Raw genomic sequence first — 17,930 nt, 5'->3', positions numbered from 1 at the left:
TTCGGTAGCTTACATCCATTGGAGCCAAAATCTGAAATTCTAATGCGGTGTTCTAACACTGCGGTCTATTGTTTTGATATCTATTGACCATGTAAGTCAAGTCCATATACCGGGAATGAAGTTATTCAGTTCGGATTACCAAATGTATAAATTTCGCGATATATGAGTAGAGAATTGATCTAGAATTCACGTGGCTATGTTGATGGAATAGACTTCAATCAATTGTTGGATATCCATATATCTTTAAGTACTGAAATAAAATATTTCTAATAGCAAATGAAATAGCTGATGGTAGATATGAGAATTGAACGTCATTCCCAAAATATATTCGTATTTTTACTCTCAACATTCCTTTAACCATAGAATTTCTGATTTACGCCATCCTATTTCTAAAACGAAAGAATGGGGGTGCTAGAGAACATTTGAGGGTGAAACTCGGGAGGTTAGGAGGAAACATAAAAATGTAATAGTAGTTGGAAAATCAACCACAAATAATTTAGATACATTCCTCTAAAGAGTGACTGCCTACCATAATTCGTGACTGAAAGCCATGACAAAAAGAATAGAGTACATCTATATATATAAAATTTATTTTCTGTCTCTGTGAGTATGTTCTCTATACAAATCTACAATTTTAGATCCATCGTTGCCAAATTTTGCATATATACCAAATGGGACCCGACATGAACGATAAGCTACTTTAAAATTTCGAGCAGGGCAAATGCCCCAAAAAACAGTCGAGCAACAATGGTTTTTGGGCCGTAACAATCACTTTCCGAACGTTTACTTTGGTTACCGTGGTTCCCTAGCAATGCATTTTAGACGTGTATACGCCTTTACAATGATTTGTCACTTCTTCAGTTCTGTACGTATATGCATAATAGTTTATGCCTTTTACAATGGTTTGCCACAATTTCAATCCTCCCCGTAATGAGGCTTTTTGAATAGACGTCATCACCAGCATCGCTTTGAGGGTCAGAAAAAGAGTGATTCTCATAGAAATCAGTGTTAAAGTTGAAGATTTTACTGTAGAAATGCGGAAAATTGTTGGAGTTTTCTGTCACATCAATCATTTTAAAAATTGTATTAAATACTCGATTTTTGAAATATTGAGTTCGCTTTGAGAGATATACGAAGCCCAGGAGATTAAATATGAAGTAATTAGCAGGATCTACTTTTGAGTTGGATATCCATGCAATAACACAAACACACATTGATTTCACCTTTTTATTTATATCTTCTCAAGCATGAAAATTAATGTCTCCGCATTGTCTTTTGATATTCAACTGCATAAATTCATGTGAGTTAGGATGTTTTTTAAAATTAATTATGGGCCCGTAAAAAGTACATCGAAACCGTTCCACAGCCTTAATTCAGCATTTTTGGAAGCTGAAACAGGCAGATGGATAGCTGGAAGTTCAGGGGGGGGGGGATCGAAATACTTAGCACCTCTTGAAAAAGGAAAAAAAAATATTTTCAATTCTACGTTTCTTTAAATCTAGATTTGTTTATTTCATTATTCGTGCAGAAAGGCGCCATATTGGTTAACTTGACACGGTTTGTATGTCCTTCAAGAAAGAGAGAGGGAGATATCACGTGATCCAAAAAGCCTCGTTAAGGAAAACCCGGGCAGCGCAGGGTATTAAAGCCAGTCCTGAATAAAGTTTCCTAAAAAGGAGGGCAGACTTATCATTTTTCATCTTTTGAATAAAAGACTGGTTTTGCAATTCTTAGTAACGTTTAATCGTCAAATAAATGCAGGATAAGGAATAGTGATTCACTGTAGCGATGATACAGGCATCACGCACCCGATTGCGCTGAAAGGTCGCGGATGGGTCAGCCCTTGGAATTTCAATGAACCCTACTGTAGTTCTGGAGCACATTTGGTGTATCTTTGAGAACTGCAGAAGCGAAAATTTTCTAGAGACCTTATGAAGTCTCAAGTATTTGTCTTGAGGGCAACGGTTTTACCTGCGACGTCGTTCGCCACGACTGTGATATTGCCCCCCCCCCTTCAGATTATGGGGCCGTTCCCTTTTTGACATTATTTTAAAACTCCTCGTCACTTTATTTTTTTTTTCTGACGCATTTGGAAAATGTTTGTTTTTTTTTTGCTTGTGTTTTGAAAGTTTTATACCAAAAGGTTTTCTAAGAGAAAAAACCAATTCAATTTAATACTTGCAGTTGAAAGTAATATTAATGGAGTCAGATTCTTACCGATTAGGGTGGTTTAAACACACTACAACATTGGTGACTCGTACGTGGATAATACGCATTTTCCTATTGCGATGAGATAGCTGTAAATTTTCAGAATGACGTCTTTTCTGCTTTGATGAACTGTGCCATCGTATTGAAAATGCAAGAATCAACACAGCAGTTGTAGTAGTTGAGTAGTTGTTATTATTAGTATTATTATTTTGTGCGTCATTGGTTGATATGCACAGTGCATAGCAAACAGCATGAACGACAAATTATCGGTGAAACGTTGACCCTAAAGGCATACTTCCAATTACAAAAAAAAAAAAAAAAAAAAAAAAAAAAAAAAACCGGAATAACGTGTAGATCACAGCCACTTCATTCACGTTGCAAGTGGTTTTATAGTTATTAAAACAAAAAGTTTAATGTTTATACGGCACCCTGTTCTGAAATGCCCCATCACAAAGTTTTCACCATGTCCTTTCTGAGGTCAACAAAAACATTCCACGCTTCTAAGTACAATATCCGCTGAGATATTTTAATTCAAATAACGGAGAAAAATTGGGGAAACAGCAAAAAATTACGGATTACGCTTCTTTTTATTTTTTATGCTGCTCTTACCCAACTTTCCACAGATTTTTTAATTCAAAAATATCTCAGCAAATATTGCACTTAGAGACGTGGAATTTCTTTTGTTGGTCTCGGGATAGACAGCGCAACACCATAGTAATTGGGTTTTTGACACACGGGGACTGTATAAAAAGTGTGTTTTTTTTAATTCTAATAACTATACAACCCTTTGCAGTATGAATGGTGTATCTGAGCTGTGCAGACATACATACATGACTACTGGCCGCCCAGAGAGACCATCTTGGAATGGTTCGCACTCTTCCCATAAGGGTTGAGCGGTCTTGGAGTACCTGATGATGTCAGACTTGATTAATCGAACCAAAACCCCGCTAGCATTCACCAGAAACTATCAAAGGAACATGTTATAACACATCACAACACACGCGAAAAGTTACAGCACAAATCAGTCTCCAGTGGGCGTCTCTCATATTTTCGATTTCTTTTCTTCGCTTTAGTCCGTGGGATCTACAAATTATTTGTATACATTTCTACTCTGACATACCTCTAGTGTCAAATTATAAAGAAATACTGTAGAGTACGCGTTGGAGGTATTCGATAATATCAAAATAAATTATTTTTTGTCGTAAAAAAACATATTTCAATATCATGAGAAAAAAAAGTGATTTTTTCTCTACATTTTATTGCATTTTTTCTGGTTCCAACTCACAGCTCTTTTGTAGATTAAGCTTTTATTAAAGCAGGCTAATGTGCAAAAAATGCGCGTAAACGACAGCTGTAGAATGCTGTAGATTCCATGAAATACCTCTAGCGTTTTTTTTCTAAACTCGAGAGATACCCCTCTCATGCTTTTTTTTATTCTGTGTGTGTGCGTATTTTTTTCTGCCGCTTACTTACATCTTCAGGATTGTAGAGAATGAGATCGCAGCTTCCAGATCGTTTGGAAGAACGTCATACTCTCATTTAGGAACTTAATCATTACGATGTAGCGTGCTGATCTCCATTATGTTTGAATCGTTTTTTTTTCCTCTCTCTCTCTCTTTCCATACCAAAGGTTGAAACCGACAACAAACAATGTTAGATCTAATATTTTTTTCTTCACCTATTCCTTAATAAAAAACCATAAAAAATAGGAGCATTAGTGAGGACCTATTGATTCACATTAATGGAAAAGAAAAAAAATCTTTAATGGATGGTATTCGTTGCTTCTATATAACATACCATCAATTATGAATGCACACGTTCACCAAGAAAAAATCTTAATACGTTCTTTTATTTTTACTCGAAATTCAACGACTTTTTCCCCCTAAGAAAAAAAGTTCCAATCACTAAAAATCAATTAATCAATAAACCACGTCACATTTCTCAATGAAAAGGTTCAGACATAAATTACTATACTTCATAACGGGGGCCATATTTCTAAATATTAACTTTCCAACAAAATTTATTTGAAATTAAAATTTCCAAAAAGAAATTAGTTTAAAATTTCAATATAGTATAAAAAACAAATTTTAATATGAGAAAATGTATTATTGAATTTATGTTCATCTTGAATAATTATATTAATGAATTAACAGGGTGTCCTATAAATTTAGTGAATATTTTAAAAATTGATAAGAAAATGAAGGACTTGCCATATTTGATGTGGTTTGGTAAAAGGTTAAAGGAAAATAGTTCAAATTTCTGTTGATAGAGAGCAATCACTACACGAAAGATAATCACGGAATTCAATACCCGAACCTTTTTTCAATATCCTCTGTATTCGAAATGTTCGTAAATGTCCAGCCGATGATTCATGGCTGAGGCAAAACAACTTCACCAACGTGCTTTATCCACCTATTTCAACACGAGAATGTATATATAATTACATTGAATACTTGATTACATTGCAACCATTGCAATGTATATGAGTCACAATACTCCTTATGTAAGCGCCAGTGACAGGGAAAAAAATGTGTGGTTAATCGTACACCCTGAATTTTATAGAACCCTTTTTTGTATATTCCCAGATTTACATTTTCCGATTTGCATATTTCCAGCGAAAAATTCACTAATGTGCTTTATCCACCCATTTCAACATCAGAATATAATTATGTATGTGATTGCAATGTTAACATGTAACCCAGGGGTCATCAACGCATGACGGGACAAATGTGGCCCTCGCAGCTCTTCTGCTGTTGCCCGCTGACCCCTTTGAGAAAAAATGACTACTTTATATTCAAAGGAGAACTTAATTAAGGTCTGCTGAAGGTCTCCGGTTATTGTGAGCGGTACTCCTGTATTTGTGACTGTATTATATTATTTTGATACATTAAGAGTTCCGTCCTGACGAATTTGAAGGGCTCGGGATTCAAATAATTTTGAGGTCACTAAATTTCATATTCCAATTCCGAAGGGGAAATTCTGCAACATAAAAAACATAAATAACGGAATTGCTGAGAACTTTGATTGAAGGTAGGAATTTAGTATCATAGTATTTCCAATAAAAATTCCAGATGTTATTTCTGAAATAAATATTATTAGAACTATTCCTAAATTTCTTCACATATAATTGCGGAATGAAACAATTTCAGAATCATTGAAAGAAATAATTAAAAATTAAATTTAAGGAAAAATCTTGGCGCTATTGAAATAAGTAAATTTTTAACTTGCTTCTAGAAATAGGTTCTGACTTAATGGAAGAAACAGTTTCATAATTACGTCAAGCACTGATTTCATGATTACTTAAGAAATGATTTCCTAATCACTTTAAAATTAATTTCAGAATATTTTTTAACAAAATTGTTTCATAATTACTTTTTATAAATAATTCGATAATTACTCTTATAAATAATTTCAATTTGCGTGAGAGGAATTTTTTCAAGTTTCGCATTTCAAAGTCATGAAATTATAAAATTCACAATACTGTTGTTAAAATGTTTTCACAATAAAAAATTATGAATAAATCTTCATAAATCATGAACAAATTTCAAAGTAAATTCTCCACTAATTTGAGGCCCGTTTGCCTATATACAGTAGTTTTCACTAACCACTTTGCAACACATCAATTCTTATGAATCTGTATACCATCTTAAATCAAATAATTAATATTCCGCGTTCTTCATGGAAGTTTTCGCGTTGGCCCGCAATGTCTGAAAGGTTGAAGACCCCTGATGTAATCAATGTAATCAATTTGTTTTCTTGCAGCGTCCTCTATCAACAACAATAATGTGCATGGATTTTTTTTCTCTACCAAAAAAAAAAACTACCTCCATAAGAACGTTTTCGCAAACGGCATTCAAATATACCAATTTATACAATTTCCATGATTTTTTTAAACTATTCATGAATTAATGCAACACCCTATACTTGTAATGTTAATAAATATTTTTGTTATCATTAATTTGTTTTACTTCATATTGATAATACTTCATACAGAAATTGAAAACGATGTTATTTCTATGCTATACTTTATATAAAACTGCAACTTTTCTCTGAAAATGAAATAAAATTTATTCTTATGTATGAAAATGATTTTCCTTTTCGTATTAGGTCTTGCAGCACAAGGTCCGGCATTTCTGACAGAACCACCGAACCGTTTCGTCTTCCACAATTCTTCTGGAGCGGTTATTCCTTGCACAGCCACTGGCGATCCTCAGCCAACGATATACTGGACGAAAAATGACGCCGTTAAGCTGACAGATATTCCCGGAGTTAGGCATTCACGACCTGACGGCTCCTTAGTTTTTCAACCATTTCGTACCGAGGAATACAGGCAGGACGTGCATGACGTCATCTATCGCTGCGTAGCAAGCAACGTTTATGGGTCGGTATCTTCAGCCGAAGTCCACGTCAAAGCGGGTAAGTTGGGGGGAAAAAACACGTAAATTTCCCCCCCCCCCTTCCTTTTTTTTTCAAAAGTATTTCGACTGCTTCAAAAATACTTGTTGGAACGAATTTTGATCGATCCATATAATCCTAGGGTTATACAAATGCGAACACAAATTCAAAAGCCATAGCAGAAAAAATGCCTAACGAGGTAGCTGAAAAAAGATACCCATAAAAAAATATGAATGTTGAATACATACAGTATATATATCTAAAGTATATAAAAAATACGGCAACCTAAAGAGAGCAGTAAATAACAAATAATTCTGTTGGAATATAAAATATACTGCCCATAAAATATTATGGTTGACTCATCTAAGTATTGATAGCATCTCGATTTACCCCAATATGTTTATCGTATTGCTTTTTGAACATGTCAATTGTGTTAGAATTCACGACCCTCGACGGTAAGCTATTTAATTTATTCGCAACCCTATCAGAGGAAAACTCCCTGCGACACCACAACCTGAAATTGTCCCTCACCAATCAATACTAGCGTTTCCTTGTCGAAGCAGTTGATTGACGGTGTATTAATAACTCCACTTTATCCATCCCGTTGAAAAATTTGAACACTTCAATCATACCCCCCCCCCTCCAACATCTGCGCTCTTCCAATGCAAACATTTTCAAAAAATAAAGTCACTTTTCAAATCTTAAACCCATCAAGAGCACGCGTGACTCTTCTCTGCATCATCTCGACCAAGTCACTGTTCCTCTGTAAGTAAAGTATCCAAAACCTCACGGCATACGCTAATCCAAGACGCACCAAGCGGCAGAAATGTGGAAAGATCACTTTAAGAGAACGCTAAGAGACCTCATTGTGCGATGCTCCACCCACGTTAAAAGCATGCATGTGTAAATTTTCAGTTTTTACATCATCTGGTTGAATGTCTTATTTTTTTATCTAAGTTTTGCATGAAACGTGAATGTATATCCCTTTTGAAACGCACGTGACAAAACATTTTCCGGAAACGACTACCATAGAGTAATTATTATACGTACAGTAATCTTCATACGCCATTTCCGTCGTACTTTCCATTGACATTGCACATTCATGCTTCTAGCATGAGCGAGACGATATGAAGATATGTTCTCTTCATCACCCACCTACATCGGGAAAATTAAGTCCTATTTATTGAATAATAATGCACAATGCATCTTTGCCCACAATGGAATATAATTCCTTGATAATTTGCATTGGGTAGCATCAGCAGAAAATACTATCACGTCAATAGAAAATATTTGTGGTGAATAAACGTTTCATGTACTTTCACTAAACCAGAAATTCAAAAATACTAAGTAATATGTAAAGATTGTAACTGTTTATTTACAGATGGTAAAATATTCGCCGTTAATTGAATAACAGACATGCCTCACGAATTAATTCGAATAATACTCAGCGAAGAAATATTAGTTATTGGAATTTATTCATATACAACTTCTTTCGAAATATTTTACAATGTGTAAAATATTGTATGTGTATCTGAAATCATATGTATGTGAAATCTGGTTCTACTTCGTCAGTTGCGGCAAAATATTTCATATATGATCAAAATTATCTCACTAAAGGTAAGTCAGATGTTTCACGTTTCGTATTCCTTTATCCTTCACATTCGAATTTCGAGTAAATCCGAATAGTAGTTTCCAAACAAGAAATAATGCTTTGAGGTGTAGTCTCCTTCAACATCGAATCTGTTGGAGATTTGAATTACTAATGTCGAAATTTCTCGGATTAAATCCAGTTCCCTTGCGGTGAGAATCAGCAATTCATCTACACGAGGTGTCTCTGGTCCGACGACCACGTTCGTGTGTGTGTATTTGTGTGTGTTTGTGTGAGCGCGCGTGTTTCTCTGCCAACTTAATCGGTGTCCCTCAGGGCGTCGTCAGAGGAAGGCTACGAATAACAACCTGGGCGTGTTTGCCAAAGGAAAGTCATCCTAAATGCATAGACTGTTTGTTAAGGCGCAAAAGATCTCTCTGTCGCCTCTCTTACCTACCCTTCAACTTTCCCTTTCCTCTCCAGCTGGTGGTGGTGGTACATCTCAAGCGACTGTCACAGTTTTCTAAAGCCAGCCTGCTATCCAGTATCGTCGCTTTTCATCCGCCGACCGACGCATTTATTCTCTGTTCAGAGACGGCTTCTCCTAATGCCCACAGCTCATCAGTAATAACATTTCCGCCACCTCTATGCTCGTTACGTCGAGATAAATTCATTCGTCGGTAGGAGAATTTGATGAAAAACGCCCTTGGGAATACTCTTTGAGCGCGAACCTCTCTTCCGTAAGAGCTTCCGCATTTTTCGAACGTACCGTAATGCTTTTGTATTGTTTGCCAGCCATCTACTAGCCAGGGGTTGATGAATGAAGCTCCGGTAACACTTTTCTAGTTTCATCGCCAGTTCTTCGTGCCTAATACCTTCGAGTCACCTATTCTTTTCGAACTAGAAAATATACACAAGGGCATCATTGGCAATATATATTTATATACATTCTATTTCACTCGAGGTAGTGTACAAATAGATATTTTAGAGCTTTTAGGATCTCGAAAAAGACCACGATCAGTTTGCAGGCTAATGTTATTTTTCGCCTTCGAAAGAATAAATAAAGATGAAATTTTCTAACACCATCAACGGGTGAATTGCATACATGATAACAAAGAACACTTTTTACTCAAACTATTTTCGATATCGGAAGAAAAAAAAAACATTTTTTTAATAGGAAGTTCATCTCAGGCAATATCTTATTTATTTAATAGAAGAAAAATTATAAGCACATCGCGAAATAAAAATTTTAAGAGACGGAATTTTTGAACCCCTATGATTGATATATAGTTGTTTAAGTGATCCATCCCTACTTGAGTGAATTCAATAAACATTCACACAAATATTTAATCGAATAATATTCAACCTATCAGATCATAAAGTGATAATTTTACAGAAATTAGAATCATATATTTTCAATTTTTTATATATATTAGAATCATATACTGATAATTTTGTAGAAATTCATATATTAATAATTTTACGGAAATTATTGCCAGGCACCAATTATTTAATAGAATTTGGAACTACATACCGTATACGTGAATATTTCAGTATTAGAAATAAAAAAAATCCAGAATAGTTTTTAAATTCCCTGAAACTTTGTTGAACGATACTTGATATAAATATGTCTACAACGATATTTTTAAATTCGATTTCGAATTACTTCATTCAGATGGCAAGCTCTTCTTGATAAAACGATATGGGCTATTACGATAAATATAACTGAGTATGTAACAACATTTTTATAAAAAAACTTTGAAACCGCTGCAACGATATTTCTTTCATATCTCGATCAAATTCGTATTTAATGTATTTGGATATTTCCAAACACCTCACTAGGTTTTGTTCTCCCGTGGGTATCTAGTGACATCGAAATTTTGTACCATCTGCTCCCCTGCAAGTGGTAATGGCGTTGCCATTATTGCTATTTTCTGTGTTTAACACAATACGTGTAGTTATGGTAAATCACTTTACACTTAACAAGATTTAATTCACTAATTTGTCATCTTCATTCACCAAATATGAAAAATAGGCACCAGCAAGAACAAGAGACAATCACGATTTCGACAATATGATTACGGTAGGGCCACACACAGGCCACACATTCCGGTGTGCACCAATTCATTGGGAATTCCGCCGAGGGATGTGTACAAGGTGGATGTGTGATAAAGTAATTATTATATATATATATATATATATATATATATATATATATATATATATATTGTAAATCAAGTTTGGCTGTATACATGTTCAAAGACCCAGGTACTTGAATATAACGTTCCCAAACCAACTGAAAAACTTGATTCAGTGCTAGTCGGGGTTTCCAATGTGCAGCAATAACACATCAAAACTCCTTCGTCTTAATCCTGCCACTAAGCAAGCAGCAAATCGAATAGTCATGGATGGTATAAGACATAATTTTGGTGATGCATCAAGCTCACCTGGCAACCTCTATTCGAGAAAAGAATCAGTGGTTTAGTACAAATCAAATTTATAAACAAACTTCACCCACATTCATTGTTTTCACTTATAGTCAACCCTCCGTTTACGAACTAAGTTCATTCCTGAAGTCCGTTCATAAACCGAAATAACTTTTACCATTGGAATCAATGTGAAATGAATTAACTCGTTGCTAGGACACCGAAAATTACCAGTATCAATTTTTAAAACACTTCTTTATGCGCAAGTATCATACGTATAAAACATAATGAAATCATCGTACAGACACTGAATAAATACACTTCCCCTACATAGAAACAATCCCAACCTTATGATATTAATGAGTTATATCCAATATAATGGCAGAGCCGGGTCCATGACTATTTTCAATTCCATCTATTAATTTCAGCGTCAAAACCCTGGGAATTTCTGGCTGAAAAACGGCCTGTCCACTATTCCCTTCAAACCGAATTCACGATTCTGTGAGTCACCAGCTGGTAAGCTTTATCAATAAGTACGATGAACAATGTAGGAAAACAAAATGGTGTTTACAGAAGTCAGTGAGTGTTCATTCTATGTCAGAGATTATTGAAAAACATCGCTGAAAAAGTTCTTTAATGTAAGCCTTTTTAAAGTTCGAAATGTCTTGCTGATGCATGAGCTGGATAAGAGGAGTCGAATTTGGAAAAAATAACTTGAAAAAATCACCATTGAGACCGTAAACTTCACAATTTATGTATTGTTCCTTCGGATTTAATCTAATTTTTGTTTTTTTACATGTTCGTAAGCCAAGGCGAATTCGTAAACCTAATCAATTTTTGTTGTTCGTAAACCGAATTGTATACAGAGACGTTTGTAAACCAAGAATCGACTGCATTTTCTTTTTTTGATTTACTCAATAACTGAGCTTCAGCCGGAACATCATAAATACGCATCCTGGACAACTTGGACCCTAGTCCTACTATTTCTCTTGTTTGTTTCTTACCTGGTGTTGAGGACTAATGAGAAAACATCCCATTGGAATCAACCATGTAAGAAGGGAGCGAAAAATACCAACCAAACGTAAGATTGCCTGACTATTCTCATTTATAGAGCGGTGTGTTCGACTAGATGAGAAAGACACAGCCTTCACTAAGGGTAACCCAGGGAACAGAGGAAACAGCGAATTTGAATAATTCAACTTAGCAGCTTGAGGATTTAAAAGAGAAAAAAATGGGAGAGAAAGATCTTGAATGGGAGATCCCGAGTTAATTAGAGATCTCTTTTATTTCCCTTCCTACCATAAGGAGGGTAAGGGAGGTAACTTCATTAAAACTTCCTTTTCGTTAAATAGTACTCGTGGTCGTCCTCAGAAGACGATGGTGGCTTCGTTTAACGACTTGTTTGTTCTGTATGTTTCTTTACTCGTTTTCTTTTATTTATTTATTTTATTTTTCTTGCTTGCTTACTCTTCAGCTCGTCGTCTTTTATTTACTCCATGTCTTCATTCTAAGAAAACACAGTCTCTCTTAAAAAGAATGTAAGGGAAGGTATTAAAAAAACTAAATGAAGCGACATACGGTGGTTCTCTAGGTTAAACTACATTAACAAAACTAATTAAGAGTTGTGTTAAATTTGTCCTTAGACTAATGTACTAAGCCTACGGTTATGATGGACCGGTAGATTTTCCTGTAATTTACTAGATATGTGAGTAAATCCAATGATAAAGCAGGTGAAAAATAAATAAATGTAATTCAAAATCGAATGTGTGAGTAAAACCACATTCTATAGAAACCATACGCGTATAAATAAGGATGATATAGATTTGAATGTCGAATTCCAAATGAAAGGTGCAGTGAAGTTTTTATTTGACGTTATTCTTCAGAGGAAGAATAACGTCTGATAACGTCTGATAACCTCTGATAGTTATTCTGTTATTCTTCAGAGGAAGAATAACTATTGTTGAATATAGAGGAAAAATCAAATTTACGTGTCTATAATTGCTGTTTCCATACATACAAAGTCTCTCATCTCCCTCCACGCATTTCACTTTTATCTATCGGTAAGCAAATTTTCAAACTTATTTCCAAACGTCAAGCATGTGCCTGAATCTACGGGCACCTGTGTAGGTGGTTAACAACTCTCTGTCGTAAGCTGACAACTTTTTCTGACTGGGCGTCCATTTTTGATAAAAATGCAATGGATTTCCATCAATAAACAAACAAATGAAGTAAAGGCACAAAGTGCGCAACCGTGAACACCGCTAGAGAATTGATACCGAATTTACACTGATTCAGAAGGAATCAGGTAATAGGTAGGTATACGAAAGAAAAACATAGGGGAAGAAAGCCCTTAGAGGGACAATTTTTTAAATATTTTTTCGAGTTTCCACAGTCTTGCGCTATCTTCTCCACCCAAGCTTCAAATCATTCGAACCTAACGAAGGGGAGAGGTTGAATAAGAAACCAATAAATAGTTGGTTTTAAGCAAACATCTAGCTATTGACTGAATAATGCCTTTATTATTGACAAAGAAGATGAGAACCCAATGCTCGGTTTTCACTTCAACTAGCAACGGTATCATCTCTATCACAGACAAAACCGAATTTATACTAGTTATTGGATTTTTTTTCTAAATCAGCGTCGTTAGCAACACCAAGATGTGCTTATGAGCACTTGTTTGCAGCAAAAAAATCATAATCAATTAATTTATATATTAATAGTGAATATTTGATTAGAGAATAAATTCAATTAAAAATAAATATAAATCCCGCGGACCATAAGAATAACAATAAGCTTATAACTTATAATCTCCGATCAATGCATAAGAAATCTCTAAACGACGATATTCAGCAGACGAAGAAAAAAAATATCATCGGAGAGAGGTTATTTTTTATTATATCGAGACGTTGCATTATTATCTCACACCACCAACTTAATAATGTTAGACTCTTTTCTACAACAGCGTTGTTATAAACACAAGAGAAGGTACTTGTGAACATTTATTGATTGCACAAAAAATTACAATTGATTAGTTATTTTATAAAGTTTAGTGTGGTGTTTCATTGTTTAAAGTTAATTTTGTTGTTTCTACTCTAAAAAGGAAACAGTGGCAACTTCATTAAAGCTTTATCAACTGAAGGTACTTTGAAGTAAAAGTTGAGATATTTACTAACTATTAATTGTTAGAAAAACATTATTTTTTTTCCATTTTTCCGTCTTTATTTATGATTAAAATGATATAAGAATAACTTTCACATAATAATTATTTACTATTATCATTATTTTATCCTTCACTATTTCCATTACTTCCATTTATTATAATTTTCTTCTCATTCTTCTTCTCATAATGTGGTCGATAAAGGGTTAACAATTTAAGATTAGACGGTTGCAAATTACGATATCCTTTGATGCCCACGGGGGAAGAAAAAAAAAACGTTTAAAAACACATTTCTGTATTTTGCAACATAATTTATATTTTTTATTGGTTTGAAAGCCTTTGAAAAATATCACTTTAGAGAGTTTTCGCAGTTGAATATTTCGTTGTTTAAGAGGATTTTCACTTATAAGATTTATTCAATTCTATACATTACTTTACAAAAAATGTTATTGTAGAGAAATTTATCGTTCAATCCAATATCATCATAGTGAGTTTTCCTGCACACACACACACATTTTGTGAGTTTATATATATATATATATATATATATATATATATATATCACACACACACAAAACAAGTATTTCTACATAAATATATTTGAAGCATTAACAAAAATGATCAACATTTTTTTTACGACATGTCAATGCTGTCCAAAACGACATAAATGCATTTTTGATATAGCGTGTTCATAGATTATTTATACTAAACTTTTTTAGTTAAAGAAAATGCATAGTTTTTGTTTTAGTGTCTCCCTCAGTAGTGCTTTCCTGGAATAACGATGTTTTAATAATAATGAGTTTTATAGGAGAGTGATAAGAGCGAGGAAAACACTTTGGTTTAATCCTTCGCGAGAGACCTTTATTATCTCAGGTTTCGTGTATCGTTGTTCAGTTTCTAGATAGAACCTTAAGTAGGAATTGATAGCTTCTTTTGAGAGAGAGACGAGGAAAGAAAATGGAAGGTGGAAAAAGTATGAAACACACAGTAGTCGTGTAGACGATGAAAATGCATGTGTGATAAAAGTTTTAATGATATATCGTATAAATACTCTATTTTCCTCTTTTTTTATTATGCATTAATTTTATTTGAGTTTAAAGGTTGAATATGTATCACTCTTGATCCAAGCTTCAGAGTTTTCAAATGATATAAAATTAATATTGGTTATTCAATCCTGAAATATATTGTTGAGAAATATGGATATGGAAATTGAAGATTTTCATCATAGGTGATTTCATCATTCAGGGTGATTAGGTAACAGGGATTATCACATTTTACGTGTGATTCGTTGATAATACGATGAGTCATACTCATAATTAGAAAAATTATCTAAACAACATTCAGTACTTAGATATGATAATTCATGTTACAAGAAGTTGTGTCGTCATTAAAATAAAAATGTTAACTTTTTATACGGACACCCTCTGCTCAAAATCCAATTAGAAACGTGTTGCCATGTCTTGATGCCAATGAAAAATATTCCACGTTTCTAAGTGCAATATTCACTGAGGTATTCAAATTCGAGAAATGGATGGAAGTTGATGAATGCGGGAAAATCGTTTAACCACATTTAATGCCGTTTATTTTTCCAAACTTTCCTCCGTTCAAATTTGAATATCTCAGGTAACATTGCACTTAGAAACCACGGCACTTCTCTTGTTGGCATCAGGAGAGACAGGACAACAACTTTTTAATTGGTGAGCAGCGGGCCTGTGTGAAAATATCATTTTTATATTTAATAACTACACAACCCCTAGCAACATCAATGACATACATGAGTGCTACACGTTATTTGGATACTTTTTCTATGCACCCTGTATTGTTCGACAATGATAGGTTTGATAAATATCACCACTAGTTGTCGAATCTGATCTGACCTCACCTAATGCACACGATACGCTATTATGTCACAAAAAATTAAATAAAATGAAAATAAGTGTGAAAAAATACTCAAGAGAATATAAAATGTATTGTCAATTTTGTTATGTTAGCTTTCTTCACATGTATCATTACCTGCAAAGAAAACAACAGTTCCCAATCGTATCCATCGTCCTAGGATAAAAGAAACACCTAAACTTAATAAACACTACGCTCGTATTAAGAGATGTAAAATACAGACTATTGTTTTTAAACTACTTGTCCGGTTCCGGCCCGCCAAACACTTCGTGAAATTTCGAAAGCCATTACATGATTATGAAGCATTATTATTGTTGGGTGACAAATATTGTTTTGATATTTCCATTCATGTGAAAAATAAAAGTATTTAGTGTGTTAGTAATAAAAACGAAACTGAGAAATCGAAAAAGTCAATGCATCACCAAATATTACGGAAACAAAGCTAAAGCCACATGTGAATGTGTTTTTCAAATACTAAGAAATTTAAAAAAAAATTGAGTGGTCTAAGATATCGTTAACTTAATTTAAGTTCGCTAGTATTAACCACGATCAATGACGTATTATTGCGGCCAAGCGCTAAAGGAATGAATTCGAACAACTTCTCACTGTCTTCTTTCCTTCCTCCTCATCTTCGAGAGGGTTTGTTTTAACCTTATGGAAAAAAAAAAGTTGTTCTTCTTACCTCCGATTATTTCTGGACTCATATTAGTGATTTTTTCCAAATGCGATGTATTCATCTACTATATACATATAAGAGCGAAAGAGAACGAGAGGGAGAGGGTTAAAAATCTACTTCGTACGTACTCTCATATCAACCAACACCACCTATAGAAGAAGGTCTTTGCACGAAGCTCGTGACTTCACTAAAGAAGGCAATTTCACCTGCTGCCATTGGATATAGCAGGCCGACGCATGCGATATCTTTGCTTTTTGCATTATATCTAATGGAAATAGGAGAAATAACCTTCTTCAGTGACGTCACAAGTTTCGTGCGGTGACCTTCTTCTATAGGTGGTGTTGTATCAACTTATGTCTTATGTCTTATGTTTTTTTCCTTTCATTTATTTTTTTCCGTTTTTTTTTTCTACTTTTGTTCCTTTTTTAAAATGTGCGGTTAGTTTAGGACAAGGTTACCAAATTTATCATCGATTCGTTAAACAGAGATCATCCGAATTTCTAGTCAATAGCTTGTAAGCGAAAGGGTTAAAAAATTATGACTATTCGAGATACAATCACTTACAAAATCCAGTCTCTTTTATACTCACGATTCATAACTATTTCATTTTTCTTAAGAAATAATGCGTATAAATTGTGATGAGAACAATTCTCTTGTATGAGATAAACAGTTGCGTCTACAGTGCATAATGTTCAAAAAGCTTGCATTCACGATAAATGTTAGGATCTTATATTAGAACGGGAAAAATTACTGGAATTTTTAAAACAAAGACTCGGGCCAAGCCTTACAGAACTGTTTTCTCACAACGATATTTCCAAGCAATAAGTTATGAGCTCTTGTTTCGAATGTTGAACTCTTCATGTTATATTTATCCTAACTTTGAATCTGGGAAACTGGTGAACTATACTCCGAAACTTAGACACTTCTTCTACTCAAAACATATTTTGGTTAGTGTCAAAAACCATCAGATCTTTTCCAACACAATCTCTCCACAAGGATGTTACAAACTGTAAGTATATATAAATCTGTGTTTTCCTCATAATTTTTCCATAGCTTACTTGGGAGTTCTGGAAAATGAGTCGTATTTGTTGTCTATTTTGAATTCCTAATATTTTAAAGTTTCAGAAATGTTTTTCGGGTACATCGTTTTTTAATAAAGATGATAAGCTACAATAGCAGGTATGTTCCTTTGTAACAAGTGCGGAACCATATTTTTTTTAAAGCAATATTTTTTATGCTTTGGGAATTAAAAGGGATGCGGTACATGTTTTATACGGTAAATGTGATAAATCCTGTAATTTTGTATAAAACCCCAGCTCGTCTTGGTAACTACGGTATACTGTTGATGAATCGACTTAAGTTTAAAGGACACTGCTCAGATATCAGTTCTAGTATAATACATACCATCAGTAATGTCGAACTCGGTTGTAGATGTTGATACATGTGCAGAAAGTATATATTACAACACTTGTGTGTGTTTCTAAATTCTTTACACTTGTTTGAATTAAATTTATGTTTATGACAAATTATGTTTAGTTTTAACATCACGGACGGGACGAACTGATTGAATTTAGGTGATATATA

General features: G+C 34.1%; 1 protein-coding gene across 4 annotated transcripts in view; it reads left to right on the top strand.

Moving 5' to 3' along the window:
* Positions 1-17,930, top strand: part of LOC149078980 (cell adhesion molecule Dscam1-like) — a 248,824-nt gene that overhangs the window by 48,309 nt on the left and 182,585 nt on the right. For all 4 annotated transcript variants that reach the window (XM_089241226.1, XM_089241225.1, XM_089241224.1 and 1 more), the window contains exon 2: positions 6,316-6,624. In XM_089241226.1, the coding sequence (XP_089097352.1) occupies positions 6,316-6,624 (309 nt within the window). The remainder of the gene's footprint in view (positions 1-6,315; positions 6,625-17,930) is intronic.

The sequence above is a fragment of the Pholcus phalangioides genome, unplaced genomic scaffold (assembly GCF_987345545.1).
Source record: "Pholcus phalangioides strain wild (caught in Gottingen) unplaced genomic scaffold, Ppha-v1.0 ptg000013l_1, whole genome shotgun sequence".
Classification (NCBI taxonomy): domain Eukaryota; kingdom Metazoa; phylum Arthropoda; class Arachnida; order Araneae; family Pholcidae; genus Pholcus; species Pholcus phalangioides.
This window is presented reverse-complemented; position numbering and strand designations above follow the sequence as displayed.